Raw genomic sequence first — 23,381 nt, forward strand, 5'->3', positions numbered from 1 at the left:
TTGTGGATCTTAACACTGAGTACTATTCGTTAGGAAGGAGCTAATATGGAACTTTCGAGAACTTCTAATAACCGCCTCACTTACAACATCACAAAAACTCGTAACGACACGGAGAGCAATGTAAACACGTCTACACCGTACGAGGTCCGCAGTAGAACTGTTACGTACGAATCTTGTAGGATTAAGTGAAGCGAAATTACACATTATGGTAGTTCGAGCAGAATTTTTTACATATCGCTATGTTTAGAGTGGCTTTAGAAAAATTAGATACACTACATTAGATTAGCTACAGAATTGAAGAAATTCATAACAATACAGATAATAAGCTATATTCGATTAAAGTTGCGAATCAATGCAAAAATTTCAACGTGTAACACCATACCATCATAATAACCGTATAGCTTATAGCGTGTACACGTTTATATTGCGGCGAAATTGTCCTAATTCTTATTTCGTTTGTGTCAATTTGTACGTGTGTAATAGATTCTATAATAGATACAATACCGTTTGATCGGTGCGGCGCGACACGACACTGCTGGTGTGCGGTATCGCCTTCACACGCATTTTACATGCCCAAATCTCGTTCGTCCACCCTCCACCACATCTACGGTAGCGCGAACTCGCCGAGCGTCTTACGTTTCTTGAGATTCGACCATAAATTATTGCGTGGGAGGGATGTTTGGTATACCCACATTCTCGAGAATTTTCCGCTCCTACAACCCCGTTCTGCGGCGTTGATGTAAAGTTTCTCTTAAGGGGATAGACACGAGTAATGCAGCGAGGTAACATTACCGGCAAAAATGGGCCTAAAAAGGGGTTCGAGATTTTTTGTTTTTCGTCCTTATATTAGCATATTTTGGGTTGAATGAGGGCTCATTCGAAAGAGAATGTCCAACGAAGGGTGCTCTGGTCATGATTAAACGAGAGTGTGTTGATATTTAATAATATGAGCATTCAAAGTTGAACAAAAGTCGAGCAAAACACCGTAGAATAGAAGTATTTTTAGGTTACTAAGTGGATTTTGTGACTTAAATGATGACCAGAGCACCCTTCGTTGGACCTTCCTCTTTGAATGAGCCCTCATTCAACCCAAAATATGCTAATATAATAACAAAAAGCGAAAAATTGTGAAAACATTCCCAAAGACAAGTTCCGCCATTTTGACGATAATGCAGAGCAAGTCACGTACCAAATTTAGTTCAGACAATCGATAGGAGATGGCGCTTACTGAGGACGACTGCTAACATGAATTCGTTACAATTGCGATATGTTGCCACTCTCACAACAGCGTCTCTCTACACTGTTGCCATTTCACTGAAGTCGAAATCGCGCTTAGCAACCCGTGTCCTTACATTTGCCAACGTCGACTCTCAGTCTCTCTTCCTTATTCATCCAACTGTTTGTTTCTACTTTCGTCGTCGCTTCGAAACTCTAGCTTTGCGCTGAACGCGGTTGGATCCCGGTAGGAGTCACTTATTTTTTTTTTACTTTTTCTTCCGTTTGTATCATGTTTTGTTATGGAAACTACCTTTTTATATATTAAGATTATTTTTAAACAATTTTGTGCAATTTTTATGTTTTTTATCGCTTCGAAAAAGAAGTCAGGATGTGAAAGGAGTTTCTACAAGCTTTTATAAAAACTTACGTCATTACAGTTTGTAAATAACAATTTTATTATATTAAACAAACATTGCACAACTTCTTTCTTTTTTTTTCCTTTATTTCTTTCTTTTTTTTCTTCTTTTTTTCTGACTTCTTTTTCAATGCGATAAAAAACATAAAAATTGCTCAGTATTGTATAAAAATAATCTTAATATATAAAAACGTAGTTTCCGTAACAAAACATGGTACAAACGGAAGAAAAAGTAAAAAAAAAAGAAAGAAAGAATAAGTGATACTATTGGGATCGAACCGCTTCCAGCGCAAAAGATCGTCTTCGCAAAATGGTACTCTACCGACTATGTCACGCTGCTTCTATAATACCTCCGACTCTTATACGGTTGACACTCGTCATTCGAAATTTAGCTATATTTAAAAATTTATTTCTCAAAAACGAAAGGGAGCCGCGCCTTCTCACTTGCAGACATTGTTCTACATTCCCTTCTTTACATATGTACAAAATTTGATTAAATAAGTCGGGGGATACTAGGCGATGTCTCATTTGTAGTTTCATCAATTGGTAAATGAAAAAAAATTGTAACAACTTAATACTAAAATCGAAGCGAAACCCTATCATTTTCCGTAAAAAGAAAGTTAATTTTTTGGCAGTTGGGTGTCAGGTTCACATACCCTAGTAGCACAAAATATTGAATACATCCAATAAAAGAGATTGAATCTCATTTTAATATTTAAATATACATATGATGTTCATTCTAGATTTAGGAAAAAATACTTGTTTTTTAAGTATAAAAAGAATATCTATTCCATATTTAGAACGGAATACTTTTTCCCAAATATAAAATACATATTTATTTAATATTCACAACAATATATTTTTTCTCGAATATAAAATACATATTCATCTGATATTCAAATTCCCACAAAGGTAAAAAAAATTAAAATAACTTGTTTTAATGGAATCCAATCACAAGAAATAAAGTAATAAAGAAAAATCTATGAATAAATGGAACACAATATACAATTTGATTTAATTTTTTTGAAACTCTTAATTTTCAAGATTTACTCAACATTGCCCGAATATTCAATACGCATCTTCTAAACATAAATTTAACATTATCCCAATATTTTTTCAACGTTTCTGTTAAAATATTTATGGAAAATAGGAAACATTTATAATGGATTTTTCAGGATATGTAGGTATCAGTTTTTCTATTCAATTAGTATCAACTCAAAACGTAATTTGTATTAAACTTCTTTATTTTTACAAATGAAATCAGGGTGTCCAGAGTGTATAAAAATTATTGGTCACCACTTTCAGGAGTTATTGTACACATCTGGATCGGTGATGACCTCGAAATTTAAGGTCAAAGTTTTCTTTTAATTTTAAAAAGTTATACTCGAGGAGTAGGTAAAAAGCTTCAAAGGAGCCACATGCTGGAGACGAACCGTTGTCGCGTAAAAAATTGTTAAAGTTTTCCAAATTCTCGATAGCGCGGAGCAACTCTACGGGGCGCCGCAGCGGCACTGAGGGTCCCTCACCTTAGCTCGTATTCGCATATGCACACGCGATGGTGAAGTGTGACCGCACTACACAAACGTAATACGCAGCGCGAAACAGAATACTACTACTCTTACTACGCTGAGCATTCAGAATCCCTCAAGGAAAAAGTATACAGTATATTTTGTTGAGAACAAAGTATGCTGTATGGCAATAACAAGCAGCTCCATCTAGTTTTCCTCCGCTGCCGCATATCTAATGGTAATTCAACTTCTATGCAGAGAGTAGCTGCTGTAATACCGATCTGCCGAATCGGAGAGGTCACGTGCCGTCTCTACCCCCTTAAAGAGGCATATGCGTATAGTCATATGCACCCTAGCTCGTATTTCACACTTCACCATCGCCCGTGCATATGCGAATACAAGCTAGGGTGCGGGACTCTCGGCGCCGCTGCGGCGCCCCGTAGAGTTGCTCCGCGCTATCGAGAATTTGGAAAACTTTAACAATTTTTTACGCGACAACGGTTCGTCTCCGGCATGTGGCTCCTTTGAAGCTTTTTATCTACTCCTCGAGTATAACTTTTTAAAATTAAAAAAAAACTTTGACCTTAAATTTCGAAGTCATCACCGATCCAGATGTGTACAATAACTCCTGAAAGTGGTGACCAATAATTTGTATATACTCTGGACCTATATATGATACCTAGATATCCTGAAAAATCCATTATGAATGTTTCCTATTTCCCATAAATATTTTAACAGAAACATTGAAAAAATATTCGGATAATGTGAAATTTTTTTTTTTTTTTTAATTATTTAGTGCAATTAGAATCTCATTATAGAGATTAGTTTGCTACTTACACAATACATACATATTTACATATTCCATAATATATAATGCGTAAAACAGAGTACATTGTTGCTGATAATTAAATCTTTAAGTTACAGTTTTTGAAATATGTACGCAAGAGGTTACAGATTGACACAGTAGGTTCTGAGAGAAGGATACTCGACCTCATGAGAAGATAGTATTTTAATTTCTGTAATCCTGTTATTAGTTTTTTTCGCTGTTTATCATATATAGAACATTGCCATAAAGTATGATCTATGTCTTGCCGCTCATATCCGCATTGGCATTGCTGATCACTAGTAAAGCCTATTCGAGCCAGTGAGAATGCAAGGTTATAATGGCCTGAACTGCATCTGTTAATCGTTGTTATGATGTCGCGGGGTAGATTTTTATTGGTATACCAGGGATTAGCTTTTCGGCTGAAGTACTTACTAAAATATTCTACGCCTTTGTATAGACCTTTTTCACTGATAAAATCGTAGGTATTATTTATTGCTGTTGCTTTGGCGTATTCTCTTAAGTCTGTGTATGGGATTTTAATTGAGTTTGATGAACTAGTATTCGTCGCGCTTTTTGCTAATTCATCTGCCTTTTCGTTTCCCTTAATCCCTATATGCGCTGGTATCCAATAAAATTTTACTTGACTATTGTTTGAGGTTAATGTTGAAAATTGGTAAATTTTTTTTCTTATTTCAAAAATGTACGGATTGGTTTTTATATCAAACTTGAGATTGTTTAAGGAGAGCAGCGCGCTTAGGGAGTCAGTAAAGATCAGAGCGTTTCTATTTGGAACACTTAGAACAATGTCAACGGCGTCTCTCAGCACGATACATTCGGCAGTAAAAATTGATGAATTGCTAATTATGCTTCTCACTACATTCTTGCCTAGGTCGCTGCAAATACACGCACTTCCTACGGAGATTGAATTCTTAATTTTGCTTCCGTCCGTGTAAATTGCATAGGAATTTTCTTTGGAAAGCAGTTCATCAATTTTTATATTAGTATTACTAAGTGCTTTTAATGAATTTCCGAATTCAATGTTAGTATAAATATTATTAGTAATAATTTTGTGATCGTGAAGGTAAATATTGTAGTGATTTTCCGAATAAATTTGATTATCCTCACAGTCTATGCTTTCGATACAACGATGTAATAGTCGATGGCTGAATTTACGTTTGTTGTTCTTATTTTCTATCCTTCTTTTCAAACGAAGTACAGTTTCATAAACTTGAACACCTTTATTAGAATAGGTTTTGTTAAGATAAATATTGCATAAAAATTTTGAGCATTCTCGTATTAAATGCAGTTTTGATTCTGCTAAAAGGATATTGATTGGCATGCTAATTCTGAATCCAAGGGCTAATCTGATTGCCATGTATTGTATTTTCTCGAGCTTTTCAATTTGTTGTGATTGTGTTGGAAAATATATGAAACAGGCGTAATCCAGAATAGATCGCACAAAACTCTTGTATAATATTATCAGTGTTTGAGGATCTGATCCCCACCATGTACCTCTGAGAAACTTAACTATGTTCATGGCTCTGAAACATTTTTTTTAGATTTGGTCTACTTGGTTTCTAAAAGTCAACTCGTAGTCGAAGACTATACCTAAAAATCGAGCTGCATTGCATGACTTAATCGTATTATTTCTAACTTTAATTTCTGTATACCCTGGTTGAATATTACGTTTATTAAAATGAATAAATTTGGTTTTCTGAGGGGAGAGTTCTAGTCCTAAATTATATAAGTTGTCATGGATTACAGTAATCGATTTTTCAAGTAGTCTTTTACATGAATCAGTAGAAGCTTTCTTGCAGTATACTGCGACATCGTCAGCGAATTGTGAGACTGTAACACTTTTTGGTAGTTTTTCGGTTATTTTGGAAATATAAATATTATAAAGGAGTGGACTAAGGACGCCACCTTGAGGAACCCCTTTGTAAACTTTCCTAGTCTCATTTCCTGTTATGTCAGTGTAAATTAACCTCTCAAAGGTTATGAATTTAATAAATTCAATCAAGTTAATAGGACATCCAATAGATGCCATTCTTTGCTGTAATATATTGATATTTACATTGTCAAATGCATTGCTTACATCTAGGAATGCGGCTAAGACGTCTTTCTTATTGTTAAAAGCTTCATCCACATTTAAGGTCAGGTTAGTCAAATTATCAACAGTCGATTGTCCTTTTCAAAAGCCTGTTTGACTTGTAGGAAGGATGTTGTTACTTTCTACCCACCACTGTAATTTGTTTTTCAACATCACTTCCATAACTTTACACATACATGACGACAAAGAGATCGGTCTAACGTTCTTCCCATCTGATTTACTAATGAAATGTATGTACGATTTTTTCCAACCCACTGGATAATTTTTTGTTGTAAACATTTCATTGTAAATGTCTAGTAGGATTAATTTATATTTTATTGGTATTCCTTGAAGAGTTTCATAATCAATTCCGTCGATACCAGAAGATGAGTGTTTTTTTCTGCTATTGAGTGCAGTGTTAAATTCTACAAAGTCGAAGGGGAAGTTTAAAAATTCATTATCGATACACTTTGGCCGCCAGTTTGGATCCGTTGGGCTCCAAGGAGGGCAAATTTTATTTAGGGCTACATGAATTTTATTTTCTACTTGGTGGTTTTCGGATGTGTGAGAAGGTTTTATCTTAATCTATTTGTTCTTTAATATTTTACTGATATTCCAAACCTATTTTTTATGAGTATTAAAATTAATATTTTTCGCAAATTCTTTAAAATAATCTTTTTTTCCTTTTAAACATTTTCGTTGCTTGAGCTGCATATTTTTTATGATCTATATAATCGTTGAGACTTTTAGTATGTTGCCATTTTTTTAGGGCAGCCTTTCTGAGCCTTTTCCCCTTATCACATTCCGAATCTCACCAGGGTACAGGGTTTTTATGTATTTTCTCGTTAACAATTCTTCTTTTCAGAGTGTTGTTCTTAATGGCAGTACATAGTATGTTTGTAAAAGTAAAATATTTTTCACTAGCAGACGAATGAACATATTCATTTGACACGAATTGCCAACAATTTTCATCTAAATTTTGATGTACTTTTTGCCAATCAGTTCGTAAGGACTTTAACTTAAACGATTTTTTATGAAATAAAGCTCTTTCCAAATTAATGTCTATAAGTAATGGAAAATGATCAGAACCCCAAGTATCGTCGTTTACTTTTACACTGATTTTATCTGCGATGCTGGAGGAAGAAAAAATTAAATCTAGGTTCGATTTACTATTGTTGTGAGGTTGAATGTGTGTACTAGATTTAGAATTGTGAAGAAATAAGTTAGAATTATTAAAACTGTAAAGAAGTCTTTCTCCATTAGTATAATTTTTTTCACAATTCCAGTTTTGTGATGCGCGTTAAAGTCGCCCATTAAAATGGTGTGTTGTTTTTTGTTAATGTTGTAAAATATTTCATTCCATTTAAGTTGAGAAAGAGTTGTACCTGGGGTTCTGTAGCATGCGATGATTTCTAGAGTAGACTTAACGTTAGTAATTTTTATGCTGGCCAATTCAACGGAATCGTCTGGACTCTTAAGATTATTAAGTTCTACGAACACTAGATTGTTGCGGATTAGTATTAAAATTCCTCCTCCTCTTGTATGGTAGCGATCTTTCCTAAAAGTTTTAAAACCACTATAGTGGAATTCTTTGAATGTGAAATTTATGTTTAGAAGATGCGTATTGAATATTCGGGCTTCGTTGGACCTTTCTCTTTCGAATGAGCCCTCATTCAGCCCAAAATATGCTAATATAAGGACTAAAAGCGAAAAATCCCGGACCCCTTTTTAGGCCCATTTTTGCCGGTAATGTCACCCCCCTGCATTACCCGTGTCTATCCCCTGGAAGGGGCAGACACGGCACGTGACCTCACCGATTTGGTCGGTCGGTATTACAGCAGATTTTTCTGCATAGAAATGGTAATACCCATAGAGACCGATGAAAACGAGGTGGCACCTTCTGCTATTTCTGAACAAAGCGAGATACATAATTCGCTTTTAGCGAGCGAAAGTGAGATACATATACAGGGTGGTCCACCTAAGTAAGGCCACCTCAATATCTCCTCTAATTGTGGGGGTACAACAAATATTTTGTGTGCTATTTGAATGATTTGAAAAAACCATTCTATTGCAAAAGATTTCTTTTTTCTAGGGTAATTTTTTTCGGAGTTTACAAGGTTATCGATGTTTTTTTCCTTATAAATGTATAATTTTATTTATCACATCGTATAGCTGATGTAAAAATACGTTCAGATATGTAGATTACATGACCTTGAAATGACCTTTGAGTTCAATAATTAAATGGAAACGAAAAATTGTTGTTTGTCGAGACTTTACAGACGAGGATGTTGTTCGGGAATCTGTAAGAGTAAGTAAATACGTTTACACTATGAATGACTTCTGACACCGCAGAAATCTAATCCTTTTCAAACAGTGCGTCAGTTTATGGATATTATCCTCGCGATGAGTTATTCAAAGCAAGAGAAAATTGATATGAATCTGATTTATGGTAAAAATGATTCCTGAACGCAACTGTCCATCGCGTATTACATATGGAAAGGTGGTCAAGCATTTTTTTGAAAGTGGTAGTGTCAATACGAAGAAGCGTACGCGAACCCATAATGTTACAAACCAATTAAATGCGAGATTTATTATGGAAAAAGTTGCCGAAAATCCGCATGTTAGTACACGACAATTGGGACGGGAAACTAATATTTCCAAAACAAGCATAATACGAATACTTCATAAACAAAAATTTCATCCGTATCATATGTCCCTCCATCAGGATCTTCATGGACGTGATTTTGAAAATCGCCTGAATTTTTGTCAGTGGGATTTACAGTAATATGAAAACGATGAATCGTTTTTTGAGTGAATGTTATTTACTGACGAGGCACCTTTCACTAATCATGGTCAATTTAATTTGAGAAACATGCATTATTGGTGATTGGAAAATCCACGATGATTAAGACAAGTGGATAGGCAGAGGCCTTGGATCGTAAATGTCTGGTGCGGTATCTTGAATAACTAAATAATTGGTCCTTATTTCATAAGTGGTACATTAAAATGGACAAACGTATGTAACATTCTTGCAAGATGAGTTACAGATACTTTAAAATGATGTACCATTAGACATTCGTGGAAGAATGTGGTATCAGCACGATGGTTGTCCGGCCCATTTTACACGTCTTGTAAGACAAATAGATACAAAATTTCCAAATTCTTGGATTGGACGTACTGAACGTGTAGCGTGGCCACCGCGATCACCAGATCTCACGCCTATGGATTATTTCTTATGGGGACATTTAAAAGAAGTTGTTAATTGTGAACAACCAACAACGCCAGAGAACATGAAAGACAGATGTGACGTGGGACGAGATTCTTGCGTCACAGCTTAAATAATTTTAATTTTATATATATATTTACTTGCCTATCGGGAAGGTCAAGTCTTTGTCACTTCAGTCCCGTACGGGCCCTGACTCGTACGTGAATTTCTAAGTGATATCTGGATAGAAATGTAAGGATGCGAATGGATTGAAACGGTCAATACAAATTACAACGACAATTTTACTGCTGAAATAAGGCTATCGTGTTTAATTGAATAGAACTTCGGATTATGGTACAGTTAAAAATGATATACTTGTAATTTAAACAAATGGCTCGAACAATAATGCCCGAAATATAAAAATTTGCTCTTTGAATTAGTTACAATCTTTCGTTCTCCCGTTCTCACTTTACAAGTCACTTTACACTTTACTATATATATACATTACATTTATATATACAGTACAGTATATTATATTTTATAGTATAGTATATTATATATATACATTTATATATGGAAAGGTGGTCAAGCATTATATATATATATATATATATATATATATATATATATATATTACATTTTACTATATATATAAAACTATCGAAATAAATGTACAATAATCAATAATCAGTTAGGTACCGCCTGTGAACATCAATTAGGAAAGCTCCCGGAAATCAATATGATTTTTGAAATTCCGAGTGGTCACAATTATGCAAAAGTACATATAACAATATCATATTGAAGGATAACACTCACCACTAAGTTTTGTTATGTAATTTATTGCTGCGATATTCAGCTACGATACTGAGACTGGTGGGTGTTGTTCGTCGAATGATGCTCTGGTCGGAGGAAAAGTACACACACGTGAAAGAATTATAATTTACGCAATCAAAAGCGAAATTAATATTTATAGAAAGGAAAAAGAAAATATAAATCTAAAATACTTTAAATAAATTAAAATAAAATTATTTTAACGAGGAATAAGAGTCTTTTCCTATCACTCACTTTTCACAAAATGAATTTACTTTGATACGGCAACTCTGCTCTAACTTATTTCTCCGGACTAATACCACGCTTTCGCGACTGTACGATGAAGAGTGAGCTCGGATCGCGCTTCGCTCAACCACGTAAACTCTGTCGAACGTTCTAGAAGGTTTCAAGACAAAGGATCTAGAAACACGTGATCGAAGGAACGTTATTAGAAAAAGTTCTCGATCTTTCCTTACTCGGTACGCGCGCAAATTCGGTGTTTACGCTGTTTAACTCGTCCAAGCGACAACGTTTCGCGGCGTCTTCGAAGGTATAGTTTAGCTTCCAGAACGTTCGACATGAAGAAACGGCAAAAGAAATGCTTAACTCGATGACGTGTTATTTACATGTTTCTCCTTTAAGCAATATCTGTAACTGTCGGCGTCGTATTAAATGTTTAACAGATATTTGAATGTGGCGATAATACTTTGTGTGCTTTTCCTTTTCCACGGTGCGTAGAGATATAATAATTAACGCATAACATTTGTAAGACGCAACGCGTACATATTATTATATTTTACAATGATTTGCCTGCGGCGCGGCGTTGCCAGCAGGGTGAAGGTGGCGTGACGACGTTGATTTCAAGGAGGGAATGTGTTTTCTTTCTCATTATTGAATTTAACAAACTACCGTCAAAGGCCTGGTTTGTGTTCGATTAGAACAAATTCGGGATGGTAAACCATCTCGAACACATTCCTGCCGACGAAATCAAGAAAAATAAAAATCAAATTGTCGGCACGTAACACAGAATAATACCAGCTTGTGCTGCAATTCATCCCACAACATTGGAAAAGGCCAGAGAGTCTCTTATTCTACGTTTCAAAAAATGTATCGATGTGGATGGGCATCATTTCGAACATCTATTACAATGACAGTTTGAAGAATAGGTTCGTCAAAAAGTATTACAAATTTCATAATGGGGTTTCATGATAGTGAACATGTTTATTTACTTTTACAGATTCCCGAACGACATCTTCGCCTGTAAAGTCTCGACAGACAACAATTTTTCGTTTCCATTTAATTATTGAACTCAAAGGTCATTTCAAGGTCATGTAATGTACATATCTGAACGTATTTTTGCATCAGCTACACAATGTGATAAATAAAATTATACATTTATACGGAAAAAAACATCGATAACCTTGTAAACTCCGAAAAAAATTACCCTAGAAAAAAGAAATCTTTTGCAATAGAATGGTTTTTTCAAATCATTCAAATAGCACACAAAATATTTGATGTACCCCCACAATTAGAGGAGATATTGAGGTGGCCTTATTTAGGTGGACCACCCTGTAGACTCTCCGATTCGTGGCGGTTCTTCGCTTTGTGTCTTTGGACCTCTCTCTCCTCAATTGTCTGTTCCTTTCTACGTTAACGCTCGGCGTGTAAACAGACTCGACACCTCGGTTGGGCATACATTGTACGTATAACCAAATATTCAAGTCCGACCAGCTTCGAATCCATTCAGAGTTTCGGAGCGTCGATAAAGTAGAAAAAGACAGTTTGATGAAGAAGAAAGAGAGACTGATAAGGAACGTTTTTTAGGTGTCTACCTTCAATTGTTGTTACCTTGTTGGGTAAATCAATCATAACACGAGAAAACACAAAAGTATATTAGATACGACTTTATTGCTGTGCTTCGCTTTGCGTTTCTTAAATTCAACTAAGGGCCTTTTCGGCAACGGGCTTGTCCGTTGCCTCGACGTCGTCGTCCTTTCACCTCGTTCAGGGTGAGGGTGACGACAGACGAAGGCCAGGGTTGTGAAGCATGGCCCGTACGGCGCCTCGACGTCGCTCGACGTCTAACAACCTATTTTTCTATTTTGTCCCGTTTTCATATTTAGGGGGTGAAACGACCCCCTAAAGTTTCAGCTGCAATAGGCTATCTTCGGAACTATCATAGATAGAAGAAAACTTTGAAAAAAAAACTTTCATGGTTTCCTATCTGCATATAAAATTTGGCTCTAAATTTTGTAAACAAAATAATTTGTTTATAATAAAGAATTAGTTTATAACATTATTTTAAAAGTAATCACAGTTTATATAACAAAAAAGAGCATATTTTTTGTGTGAATCTATTGATGTATAACATATACCTGGTTATATATTTATGTTGTTTGCGAAAACCAATAGCTGCAACAAAGATAATGACCGTGCATGATGTATACAATACACCTCCGCTCAAAAGTATGTGGACACTGAATATCTAATAACAGTTGCAAATGTATTAATATCAATTATAATATTTAACTTTCGACATGTTTATGTTGTATTAGCGAATATACACTGAACGTCAAAAAATTCGAGATACTCTTTCAAAACGTCATAAACATGGGAGTTTTCAACCGATCTTCGAGAAATTTCGTGAGGCTTACTTTTGAAGTATCCTCTGGGTTTGTTCAAAGTTGCATTGACGAGGGTTGATGAGAAGGGGTTAATTCGCCCTCCTAAACGGGGTAGTGCAAAAAAACGGCATTTCGGAAGGGTCCAGGAGTGACGGAGGAGGGTGAAAAAATAAAAAAAACCTTTGGGGTAACTCTCCTTAATGTCCTCTACAAAATGCATCCATTGAAATCCCTCTCGGATTAACCCATCCCCCATAACACCCCACTCCCTCTAAAATCCACAATTTTTGGACGACGATCTCGATTTTGGACTCAATGGATTCTTTGGATTTCTCTGATCCAGAAAATGTCAAAGCCCACGCCGTACATCCCATAGCCACCCTTTGGGGGGCGGAATAGGTCACTACTTTCCAACCCCCTCCGTGAAAGGGCACTTCCACACACCAGAGGGTGATGAAATTCACCAGGTTTGTTGTCGGTATACTAAGGATCAATGCCGAAAAGGTCCCGTTTCGTAAACTACCCCTGGAGCTGAACAGGGGTGGCCCAAAGTTAGGGGTGGTCCACCCTCAGGCGTAGGGGTCGAAACGTGGCCGAAACTTTGACGAAGGAACAAACAAATTGAATGGTATTAAACTTTTTTTTATTAAATGCAAAACAAAGTGTATAAATCCGTAGTCTTTAATAAGCAAAATACATATGTATACAAATATGTATAGTCTTAAATGTAAAAAAAACTATGCAGAACTATACATAATTAAACTTACCTAAACTAAACATAACTATACATAACTATACATAACCATTCCTTCGTCAAAGTTCAATAAGAAATTGATAGCAATCAAAATTTTTGTCGATCATCTTTGTAAATTTCTTTTTTTTACTAATCAATCAATTGGTCGCAAGAAAATACACTTTGCACGGTAAGAGCGCAGCGCCATGCCACTACGCGAGAAATGCGGGGTACGATGGGTTGGCTGGCTGCCGGTCGCTCTTTAATGCCGGCTTCGTTCGGACCACTTACTACTCTTTCAAATTTGCTCCGATTTGACAACGAAAACGGGATTGAAAAAATCTGAATCTTTGGGGACCTGTTAATAAAGCATTCGCGCATCTGATACCATGAACGTCGTTGACGTGGAGCTGCTCATTCACCCTGCAGATGGGCCTGAAGTTGGGGGTGGGTTTTCCAAAAAAATGACATTTTCGTATTTTATTGCCATTCACGCGGGAAAAAGACATCCAAACTGTGTCAGCCCGATGGCCTGGACTGTTGGATATGTGATCCATGCAACGAAATAACGTTCCAACCCCTACACCTGTGGGTGGACCACCCCTACTTGTGCCCCCCCTCCCTTCAGCTCCGGGGGCAGTTTTCGACACGGGACCTTTTCGGCATTCATCCTTAACGTATCGAGAACAAACATAGTGAATTTTATCGCCCTTCGATACGCGGAAGTGTTTTTTTACGAAGGAGGTTAAAAATTTCCAAGCTGTTCCACTCTCCCCCCCCCCCCCATAGGGCGCCTATGGGGAGCACGGTATAGGTGATGGTATTTTCTGGATCAGGGGAGTCCAGAGATGCATTGAGTTCAAAATCGAGAACGCCGTCCAAAAATTGTGGATTTTAGGGGGGGTGGGAGGTTGTGGTGGGTGGGTTTGTCCGAGAGGGATTTCAAGGGGTACATTTTGTAGAGGGCATCAAGGAGAGTCGCCTCAAAGGTTTTTTTGATTTTTTCAACCCCTTCCGTCATCCCTGGCCTGTTTCAAACAGGCGTTTTTCTTCACTCTCCCCTTTAGGAGGATGAAATAACCCCTTCGCATCAACCCTCGTCCATGTAACTTTACACACGCTCAGAGGACACTACAAAACTACTCCTCACGAAGTTTAATTCCAATTGGTTAAAAACTTCCATGTTTTTGGACCGTTTAAAAATTTGTCTGCTAAGTTTTGATCGTTAGTGTATTTTGCCATGAATATATTTGATAAATTGAACATTCTTTCTGAAGTTTTCTATCTAAACGAACCCATAGTTCCACTATACAATTAAATATGACAGTCAAAACATTTAATATAATTAAATATTGTTAAATGCACATTCAAGACACAAAGTTGTATAGTAATAATTTACGATGTATAGTAATTATTCATTGAAAGTAGTACGTGTCCACATATTTATGAGCGAGGGTGTACGTATAATATTAATGCGCAAAAATATAAGAGGCACACACAGTATAGGATACATCAATAGATTTAGGAAAAAATGTATGTTCTTCTTAGTTATTATATAAACTGTGATTACTTTTAAAATAATGTTATAAACAAATTATTTTTTTTTACAAAATGTAGGGTTAGATTTTATATCCAGATAGAAAACCATGAAACTTTTTCTTGAAAAGTTGTCTTCTATCTATGATAGTTTCGGAGATAGTCTATTGCAGCTGAAACTTTAGGGGGTCATTTCACCCCTTAAATATGAAACAGGCGAAAATACAAAAATACGTATATTTTATTTTTCGCTCCTTTACAACATATCCAAAAATCAAAACAATCGGTGGTAGATACCTAAAAAATATTCCTTGTGAGATTCGAGGTGATCGTAAAAAATGTGAATGCCTTCTAACCTGTGAGACAATATGCGACAAACTAACTTTTTTTATTATTACTTTTTTTTTATAAATTTCATAAATTTCATAAATTTCACTAACATATTGGTGAGGTTTTCCTGATTAAAATGAGACCAAACACGATATTGTTATGACAGTTGGTTATGATACTAAGCTTGTAAATGTTCCTCTTTTTTCGCTGTTTGTTCCTATTCCTATACTTTGTCGACGTCGGCACATGTAAGAATATTTCAACTTCAGTAAAATGGCAACAGCGCAGGGTAGGGACAGGATAGACGCTGTTATGCCAGAATGACAACGTCGCAATGTATCGATATTCACGTTAGCAGTCGTCCTCAGTAAGCGCCATCTCATAGCGATTTCCTGAACTAAATTTGGTACGTGACTTGCTCTGTATTGTCGTCAAAATGGCGGAACTCGTCTTTGGGAATGTTTTCACGATTTTTCGCTTTTCGTTCTTATATTAGCATATTTTGGGTTGAATGAGGAAGGTCCAACGAAGGGTGCTCTGGTAATGTGCGGTTTATTTTTTCAAACTGAATATTTTTTTGAGTTCGTCGGATCAAAATAATCGTTTTGGTGAGAAAAAATGATTAAAAATTGTCTCTGCCCCATACGACCACCCCCGGCCAGGGCTAAGGGATTTAATTGCACGGAAATCTTTTTTTCGATTTTCGCCGGAGAAAGAAGCGTTCCTTACAAAACGGACCATTCTACGGCTCCACAGGAGTAAAACTTTAAACCATTTTGCCGTATCTCGACTCCTTCGTGATGAATCGGCGGCTGGCCTACGACGCCGACGTATACGCGACATGCGATCGTCAATTGACAACAAAAGTTAGTGCTCCAAGTATTCCCCTCATGTGAGAGGTTAAGTTTACGGTGATCGTTATGAATCGGAGAAGCAGTAGAGTAATTGAAGAGGTAGGAACGGAGCTAGAGAAGCTCTGTCCAAAAAAGCTACCTCTTGTCCAAGACGTGCTGCGCATATTTTTCCACCATTTACGCAAATTCCGTAGAAAACGTGAGTCGGCCTGGGTTACTGTGAAGGAAGTGCTAGCCATTTGGAATACAACAAAAATACCATACAAGCAAAGCATTCGTGCCGTCGAGGATATCAAGAACTTGTACGAGCTTTGGCGTTCCTATCAAAAAAATAAGAATAACCCAAAGAGTGCTGCCAAATGTGAGGAGCTCAAAAAGTTGTTCAGGGTTCGTCTGGACTGTTTATTTGATCTGGACAAGAAGGATGCTGTACATGTAATAGCCATGAATAAACAAAATGCAAAAGACAGCAAAGACAAGGCAAGATGGGAGGAAGAGAGGCTCCTTTACATTGATTAGCATGGTCCGAGGGTTGGAACAATTGGCGGAATAGATCTGAAGTTAAAAAGGCAAGAAGTTTTGAGGTTAGAAAAGGAAAAGAAGCGACAATTAAAGGAACAGCAGATGAAGGAACGGAGCGAGAAAGAAATGAAAAAGGAAGAACTAGAAAGTAAGAATGATTTCCATACTAGTGAAGTGTCCGTCTCCGTCCTCTCTTCATGCCCATCGTTGTGCACTGCGCATTACACTTAAGCTTCAATTTATTTAATATTGAATTCCTTTACAGAGGAAAAGCCTGTCTTGTCCAGCTCTATTACGACTGACGACACGTCATTCGAAGCGTCGTCGTATGATAGTCCAAAGCGAAAGCGCAGATGTATGGACGTCGTCAGTTCGAACGTAGTGGATATACTAGATGCTGGAGAAGTTAACAACCGGAAGGCAGCCAAGCTGCTCTCAGCCATCGTGTCAACGGTCGGCATTCCTGTCAAACAAACAAACATGAATGAAAAAACGCTAAGAACAAAGAGGAAAGGTTTGCGCAAGTAAGCTGCAAGGAAAGTCATACATACTTTCCAGTCTGACTCAGTCTTGACTGTGCATTGGGATGGGAAAATAGTTCCCCATTTAACAGACAAAAATGAAAAGCAAGATAGGCAGGCGATCATTGTAACCGGCAATTCAACCGTGCAACTCCTTGGCAGCTTCGCTATAAAAAATGGTACGGCAAAGGAAATCGCTAATGCGGTTGTAGGTTCACTCCGAAACTGGGGAATAGTTGACGAGGTGAAAGCCATGTCTTTTGACACAACGAATACAAACTCAGGTGGATTCCAAGTATAAAGTTGTGCAATACGTTGAAAGGTAAATAATTAAAATATTTTAATTCATAATTCTTTCGACGTTTCAGGCACAACGGGTGGTGCGCGCGACATTCATAGAGGCTGAGTTAGAGAAACAACTTCTGTGGCTACCCTGCCGTCACCATGTGTTTGAACGAGTTTTAGTTGATGTTTTTCACTCGCTAATGGGAGCTCTACTGGACCTGACACTCAGATCTTCAAGAAATTTTCAAATGATTGGAAATCATTGGATTACGCGAAATTTTCTGTGTGTGCTACGTTGAAAGAATCGCGCAGTGCTCTGTCCACTTGTGCTGAGAGTTTGATCAAGTTCGTTCTCAATGAAATTGAAGTGAGCAATTTTTCTGCTTTAATGTGTAGCCAATATATTCACTTCATATTTTAGCTTACCTCTTTCCTTCTGCAGGCAGGTCAACCACGCGACGACTATTTGGAACTTCTGGAACTAAGTATTATCTTCTTAGGTGGAACGCCTCCTCGAGGCGTGCGGTTTCGTCGACCAGGGCCTTTGCACAGTGCGCGTTGGATGGCGAAGGCTATCTACTGCCTGAAGATGGTCCTGTTTCGCACGCAGCTTGTGGCTCGGAAGGTGATAAGTGAGAAAGAAGCTAGGAGATTATTCGATATCGCTATTTTTGTTGTGCGGGTGTATATTCAAGCCTGGTTCGCGGCGCCTCTATCCATTGAAGCCCCTCTCAACAACTTGAAACTTTTAAAGAAATTAGTGGAATATGAGAAGGTTAACAAACCCATAGCATTGGTAGCTCAAAATCGCTTTGCGTACCATCTATGGTATGTCAGTGAAATTAACTTAGGCTTTTCGGTGTTTGACGAACGATTGAAAGAAGGTGAGAGGGAGAAAATAATCCAGGCTATCACGAATGCTCAAAACTTAGAACAGCCTGAAAAGAAGCGAATCATTCAAATGAGAGACGTAAAAAACATGAAAATAGTCGATTTAGTTACAGCAAACACCAAGAAGTTCTTTGAAATTCTGGAAATCCAGGCGGAGTTTTTCAGTACTTCAGTCTCGGATTGGGAATCTAGGCTTGATTATCACAGAGGGAGGGACATTGTCAGTAATCTCAGAGTTATAAATGATCACGCTGAAAGGGCTGTGAAATTAATGTCAGATTTCAACAAAGGACTCACGAAAGATGAAAAGTCGTACCAAGAGTTGTTAATTAATGGCCAAGCCCACAGGAAGTCTTTGCCAAATGTCAAAAAAGAAACCCTTGTTACTAAGTATGGCAAATAAATATTGTGTTATTTACCTTTACAGTGGTCATGTATATTCCTTGCTGCAATATAATCACGACACAACATAGGATCGGTTTGAAAGGGAAAGTGGGGGCACAATAGACGTTAAAGACGCACGGGCTAACACTTGGACCCCGGACGGACTCGAGGGCAGCGCCCGCGCCAGCGTGGTGTCGAACGGTAGTCCGCGCGACTTTCAGTCGGTGTTTCATCACGGAGGAGTGAAGATACGGCAAAATGGTTTAAAATTTCGCTCTTATGGAGCCGTTGAATGATCCATTTTGTAAGGAACGCATTTTTCCCCGACGAAAATCGAAAACAAAATTTCAGTGACATTAAACTCTTTAGGCTCGACCGGGGGTAGTCGTACGGGGCGGAGACAATTTTTAATAATTTTTTCTCACCAAAACGATTATTTTGAGCCCACAAACTCAAAAAAAATATTCACTTTGAAAAAATAAGCCGCACCCTAGTGCTCTGGTCATCATTTGAGTCTCAAAATCCGTTTAGTTACCTAAAAATACTTCGATTCTCCGGATGTGTTTTGCTTAACTTTTGTTCGACTTTGGACGCTCATATTATGAAATATCAACACAATCTCGTTCAACCATGACCAGAGCACCCTTCGTTGGACCTTCTCTTTCGAATGAGCCCTCATTCAACCCAAAATATGCTAATATAAGGACGAAAAGCAAAAAATTTCGAACCCCTTTTTAGGCCCATTTTTGCCGGTAATGTTACCTCGCTGCATTACTCGTGTCTTCCCCCTTAAGTGACTTCCGCTGTGAGCCGATCCACCCAAAGGTAACTCGAGTACTGTGATAATGAAGATGCATTCCATGCACCTAATCTTGTCTATGCGCCTTACATCGTACGACGTTGTATGGCGTTAGAATTTCGGAAGCAGACTGCCGCATGCTGGGAGCCGCTGAAGCACATGACCGGACGCGCTCTTGAGAATGACATCCAAATTTTAATTTTCTGTTATTAAGATTATTACCGAGAGATAACTACAAATTATTCCGTTGTTTGTAATGCCAGTAATAAATAAAAAATAATAATTTTTATCAAACAATTAGATGATAAAATATAAAAATTAGAAATATAGATAATGTAAATATAATTGTGTGATCTGGACTCAGTTCATGGGAAACTAACGAGACAAATATAATAATTAATTTAATAATTACTACGTTAACTCTAGGTATAAGTGATTATTTGGGGTTATATCGAAATATAAACGGGCGATAAAATGGGTTACCGTGATTACGGTATTTGTTATCATAGTTCAAAAAGAAACTTTTTTCAATTAAAATGTTTAACTTTGAATCTTTTTCTCAAGCATTTATTTTCATTTCAGTTGGATGCGAAAAAAAGCCCGCTCGCACTCCTCGCTCAGGCTTGCAATCAAATAGGAGCAGACATGCCGTCCAATAAATCTCTCCTAGGCTCGTTGGACAAGCCGTTGAAATCTGCGGATCAGTCGCGTGAAAAGTCGTCGCCAGCAATCGCACCAACTGCAACGTCCGCAGACTCTAACAAGACCAATTTTAAACCATACGAGTCGTGTTTGGATTCTGAGAAAGCACCAAGTCCAGACGAGCAACGTTCATCCTCTAGTCATTCGGTGTCTGGTCGATCCAGGACACCTGGTAGCAGTAGTAAGCGATGCTCGAGCAATCACAGCGCCTCATCTGTTCAAGCAGTGACACCGCAAGGTCGGAAAACTGCGACACCGAACAGCGATATTACTCGAGAATCACCTGTTGCGAGGATGTCGTTGACTCAACTCGAGTCGTCAAATTCGTCGCAACCAACTGCAGCCGTTACCTCCAGCAGTGTTCTAGCTATGACAGATCCGTTCGTCAAGGATCTTCCGTTGGGAATTTTCAAGCCAGGAGTCAGTTTATCATCTTGGAGTTCCGGCTATCTAGCCTATAACCTGCAATCACCTGTCGACGCAATGGCCAGTTCTTTAGTGTCTCAGCACCATGCAGCGTTAAAAAATGGTTTAGTAACTGGAAACCCATATTTGAGTTACGCTAGATTAAAGACTGCTATATGCCCCGACGCGCTAATGCCCTTATGCCGGGATCCATACTGCAACGGTTGTCAACTAAATTCTCATCTATTCGTTAGCTCTGCGAGTGCGGCAGTCGCTAATGGAAAACTAACTTCTAGCAGTGGTAGCACATCCGGTTCCTGTCCTGCTGGTTGTACTCAGTGCGATCACAAGTCCGATACGCCTTATGGAACATTGGGTGTTGCCGCTTACGCTCACGCACAGTTGGCTACCATGGCTGCGACCTCGCAACTTCCCTACATTTGCAATTGGATCGCCAGTGACACCGCCTACTGCGGCAAAAGGTTTTCCACGTCGGACGAGTTGTTACAGCATCTGAGGAGTCACACGAGCGTGTCGGCCAGTGGAACCACGGATTCTTCGGTGGCCACGATGTCTCTGTTGTCGCCTTCCATTGAATTACCACCAACGCATCTGTTATTTTCTAGAACTTATCCTACGCCTCCTTTGAGTCCGTTTGCAACTGCGCGTTATCACCCATATGGAAAAAGTTCCCTATTATTTCCACCGTCCCTATCATCGTTAGGTTTACCCCTTCCACCGCCGCATCCGCATAGTCTTGCGGGTCTGTCACCGTATTTCTCTCCATATTCGCTATACGGAAATTCTCGTCTTGGGGCCGCGTCCGGTATGCCTCAGTAACTTCTCGAACCTTATTCCCTTGGACGCGGGCGTGTACGAAAGTATCAATTGTTTAACTGTGATCTATGTGTGAAGTATGAAGCGTGAAGGATGAAGTACGAAATATAAAGTGTTTGATAGATAAGTTTAAAACGCGAGCGAGTGACCGATCGACCGAAAATACGGAATTCAAACGTAAATAAGTGTATTATCGTTAAGAAAAATCGCGTAATTTCATTTAAAGATGAAATTGGTTCCTCGATGTTGTTCGCGGTAACGATAATATACCTAAATCTACGGTCTTGCAACTTTTTTCGTTTCGTCAAATTACTTTACCAAGACATCTCATCGATTCGATATACCTTCTAATGCAATTGTATACCTACAAATTATTATATCAATGACAAAATTCACAGCACTCATTTTATGACTTTGTAGAAGTGTTTATATCTTTGTTGCGCTAATTCTTTATATTTCCAATATATCGAATCTTTGGAAAAAACTATTAAACTAACCTGCAAACATTAGCGTATCAAATATTTAACTGTGATTCTTTCGCCAGTATAACGGTGCGTATAGTAAGTAGGAGCAAATCTGGAGCAAACGGTTGTCTCAAACAAAAATTTTGCCTAACGTATAATACACAATTATTAATTATCGTAGTGTATATTTCACGGGCTCTTTTGTATCGTGACCTTAGGTTATTGTGCAATGCTCAATGTTATTAATACGTATCGTCTTTGTATACCCATTATTTTTGGATCGTTGTTCAAATTTTACAATGTTTACCACCTTTGATTTGTAATTTTCACAACAATTTAGACTCGATTGCTCTTACGTGCTTCTAATTGTTCCGCGACGTATAAACTGAAGCATTGTAGCTGACGTACTACGTCCAACATACCATACCACTTAATATGTATTGTAAAATGAAACAAACGTGTGCCACGGATAACGTTGAAAAACCAATGTTCAACTGTGATTTCCGAGTGAGAAAGGTAATGTCGGTGTATCAGATATATTGCACTTCCGCCACAGAGAATTATTGCATGTATGTTACATGTGTACGTGTAAGTTTAGAATTTATCGATACATCTGCGATTGCGGTCTTTTATTCGATACAATTTATAATAAGAGGCTAATTCTAGCATCAACGCGTGCACACGAATCTTCAGCCGACCAGGATATAATTATTTCCAAGTACATCGATCAAATGTAAAGATACTCGACTAGAAATTATGGCGTTGCTTTAAGAATAGTACAAAAAAATGAAACAATCATCTCAATGCAATCGTTAAGAGTATTTCTCTTGTTTATTTCAACTGCATTGCAACTTATTTATATTTAAATAAAAAACAGCAGTAACGCGCTTAAAAAGACGTCATACAAGAGACAACTATTCGTTATTTATGGACGGCATAAGCTCAAAATTGTATTTGTTTTTGTTATGAAAATATATTTCTCATGTACAACGTTACATTAGAATACATTGAGTTGTTTTGACGCGATAGTATTAATAAGCATACATGCATATACAATATGCATTGTTCACGCACGAAAAGAATGTGGCCTGCAACGTCCGTAGATTTCGTTACGCTTTGAAAATTTGCAGAGAAGGGTACCGTTGTACATCATTATCCTTATAGAGATTATATATGTATAATAAGACGATATTGTCCAATCTGCAATTTTAAAAGAGTGTTGAAATCTACGAGCGCCTTGATTTAGTCCGCTAGCACAACGATTACGTCTAAACGCCAGAATGGATTTCGGAAACACTTTAAATTTAAAGCTTTATATATTCATCACAAGACTTAATTCGAAGAATTATTAATTTGAAGAAAATCGGTTCAGCAATAATAATCGTTACCCCTTATAATTTCTTGATTTCTTTATATATTTGTT

General features: G+C 37.7%; 1 protein-coding gene across 4 annotated transcripts in view; it reads left to right on the forward strand.

Annotated features, from left to right (window-relative positions):
• Positions 1-22,953, forward strand: part of LOC128892325 (zinc finger protein Elbow) — a 38,165-nt gene extending 15,212 nt beyond the window's left edge. The window contains exons 2-6 of one of the 4 annotated variants that reach the window (XM_054152687.1): positions 16,343-16,818; positions 16,936-17,475; positions 17,560-17,843; positions 17,919-18,101; positions 20,133-22,953. In XM_054152687.1, the coding sequence (XP_054008662.1) occupies positions 18,039-18,101; positions 20,133-21,497 (1,428 nt within the window). In that variant the 5' untranslated portion in view covers positions 16,343-16,818; positions 16,936-17,475; positions 17,560-17,843; positions 17,919-18,038 and the 3' untranslated portion in view covers positions 21,498-22,953. The other 3 variants (XM_054152688.1, XM_054152689.1, XM_054152686.1) reach the window with 3 other exon arrangements.
• The last annotated feature ends 428 nt before the right edge of the window (positions 22,954-23,381 follow it).

Source organism: Hylaeus anthracinus, unplaced genomic scaffold (assembly GCF_026225885.1).
Source record: "Hylaeus anthracinus isolate JK02 unplaced genomic scaffold, UHH_iyHylAnth1.0_haploid 12002, whole genome shotgun sequence".
Lineage (NCBI taxonomy): Eukaryota > Metazoa > Arthropoda > Insecta > Hymenoptera > Colletidae > Hylaeus > Hylaeus anthracinus.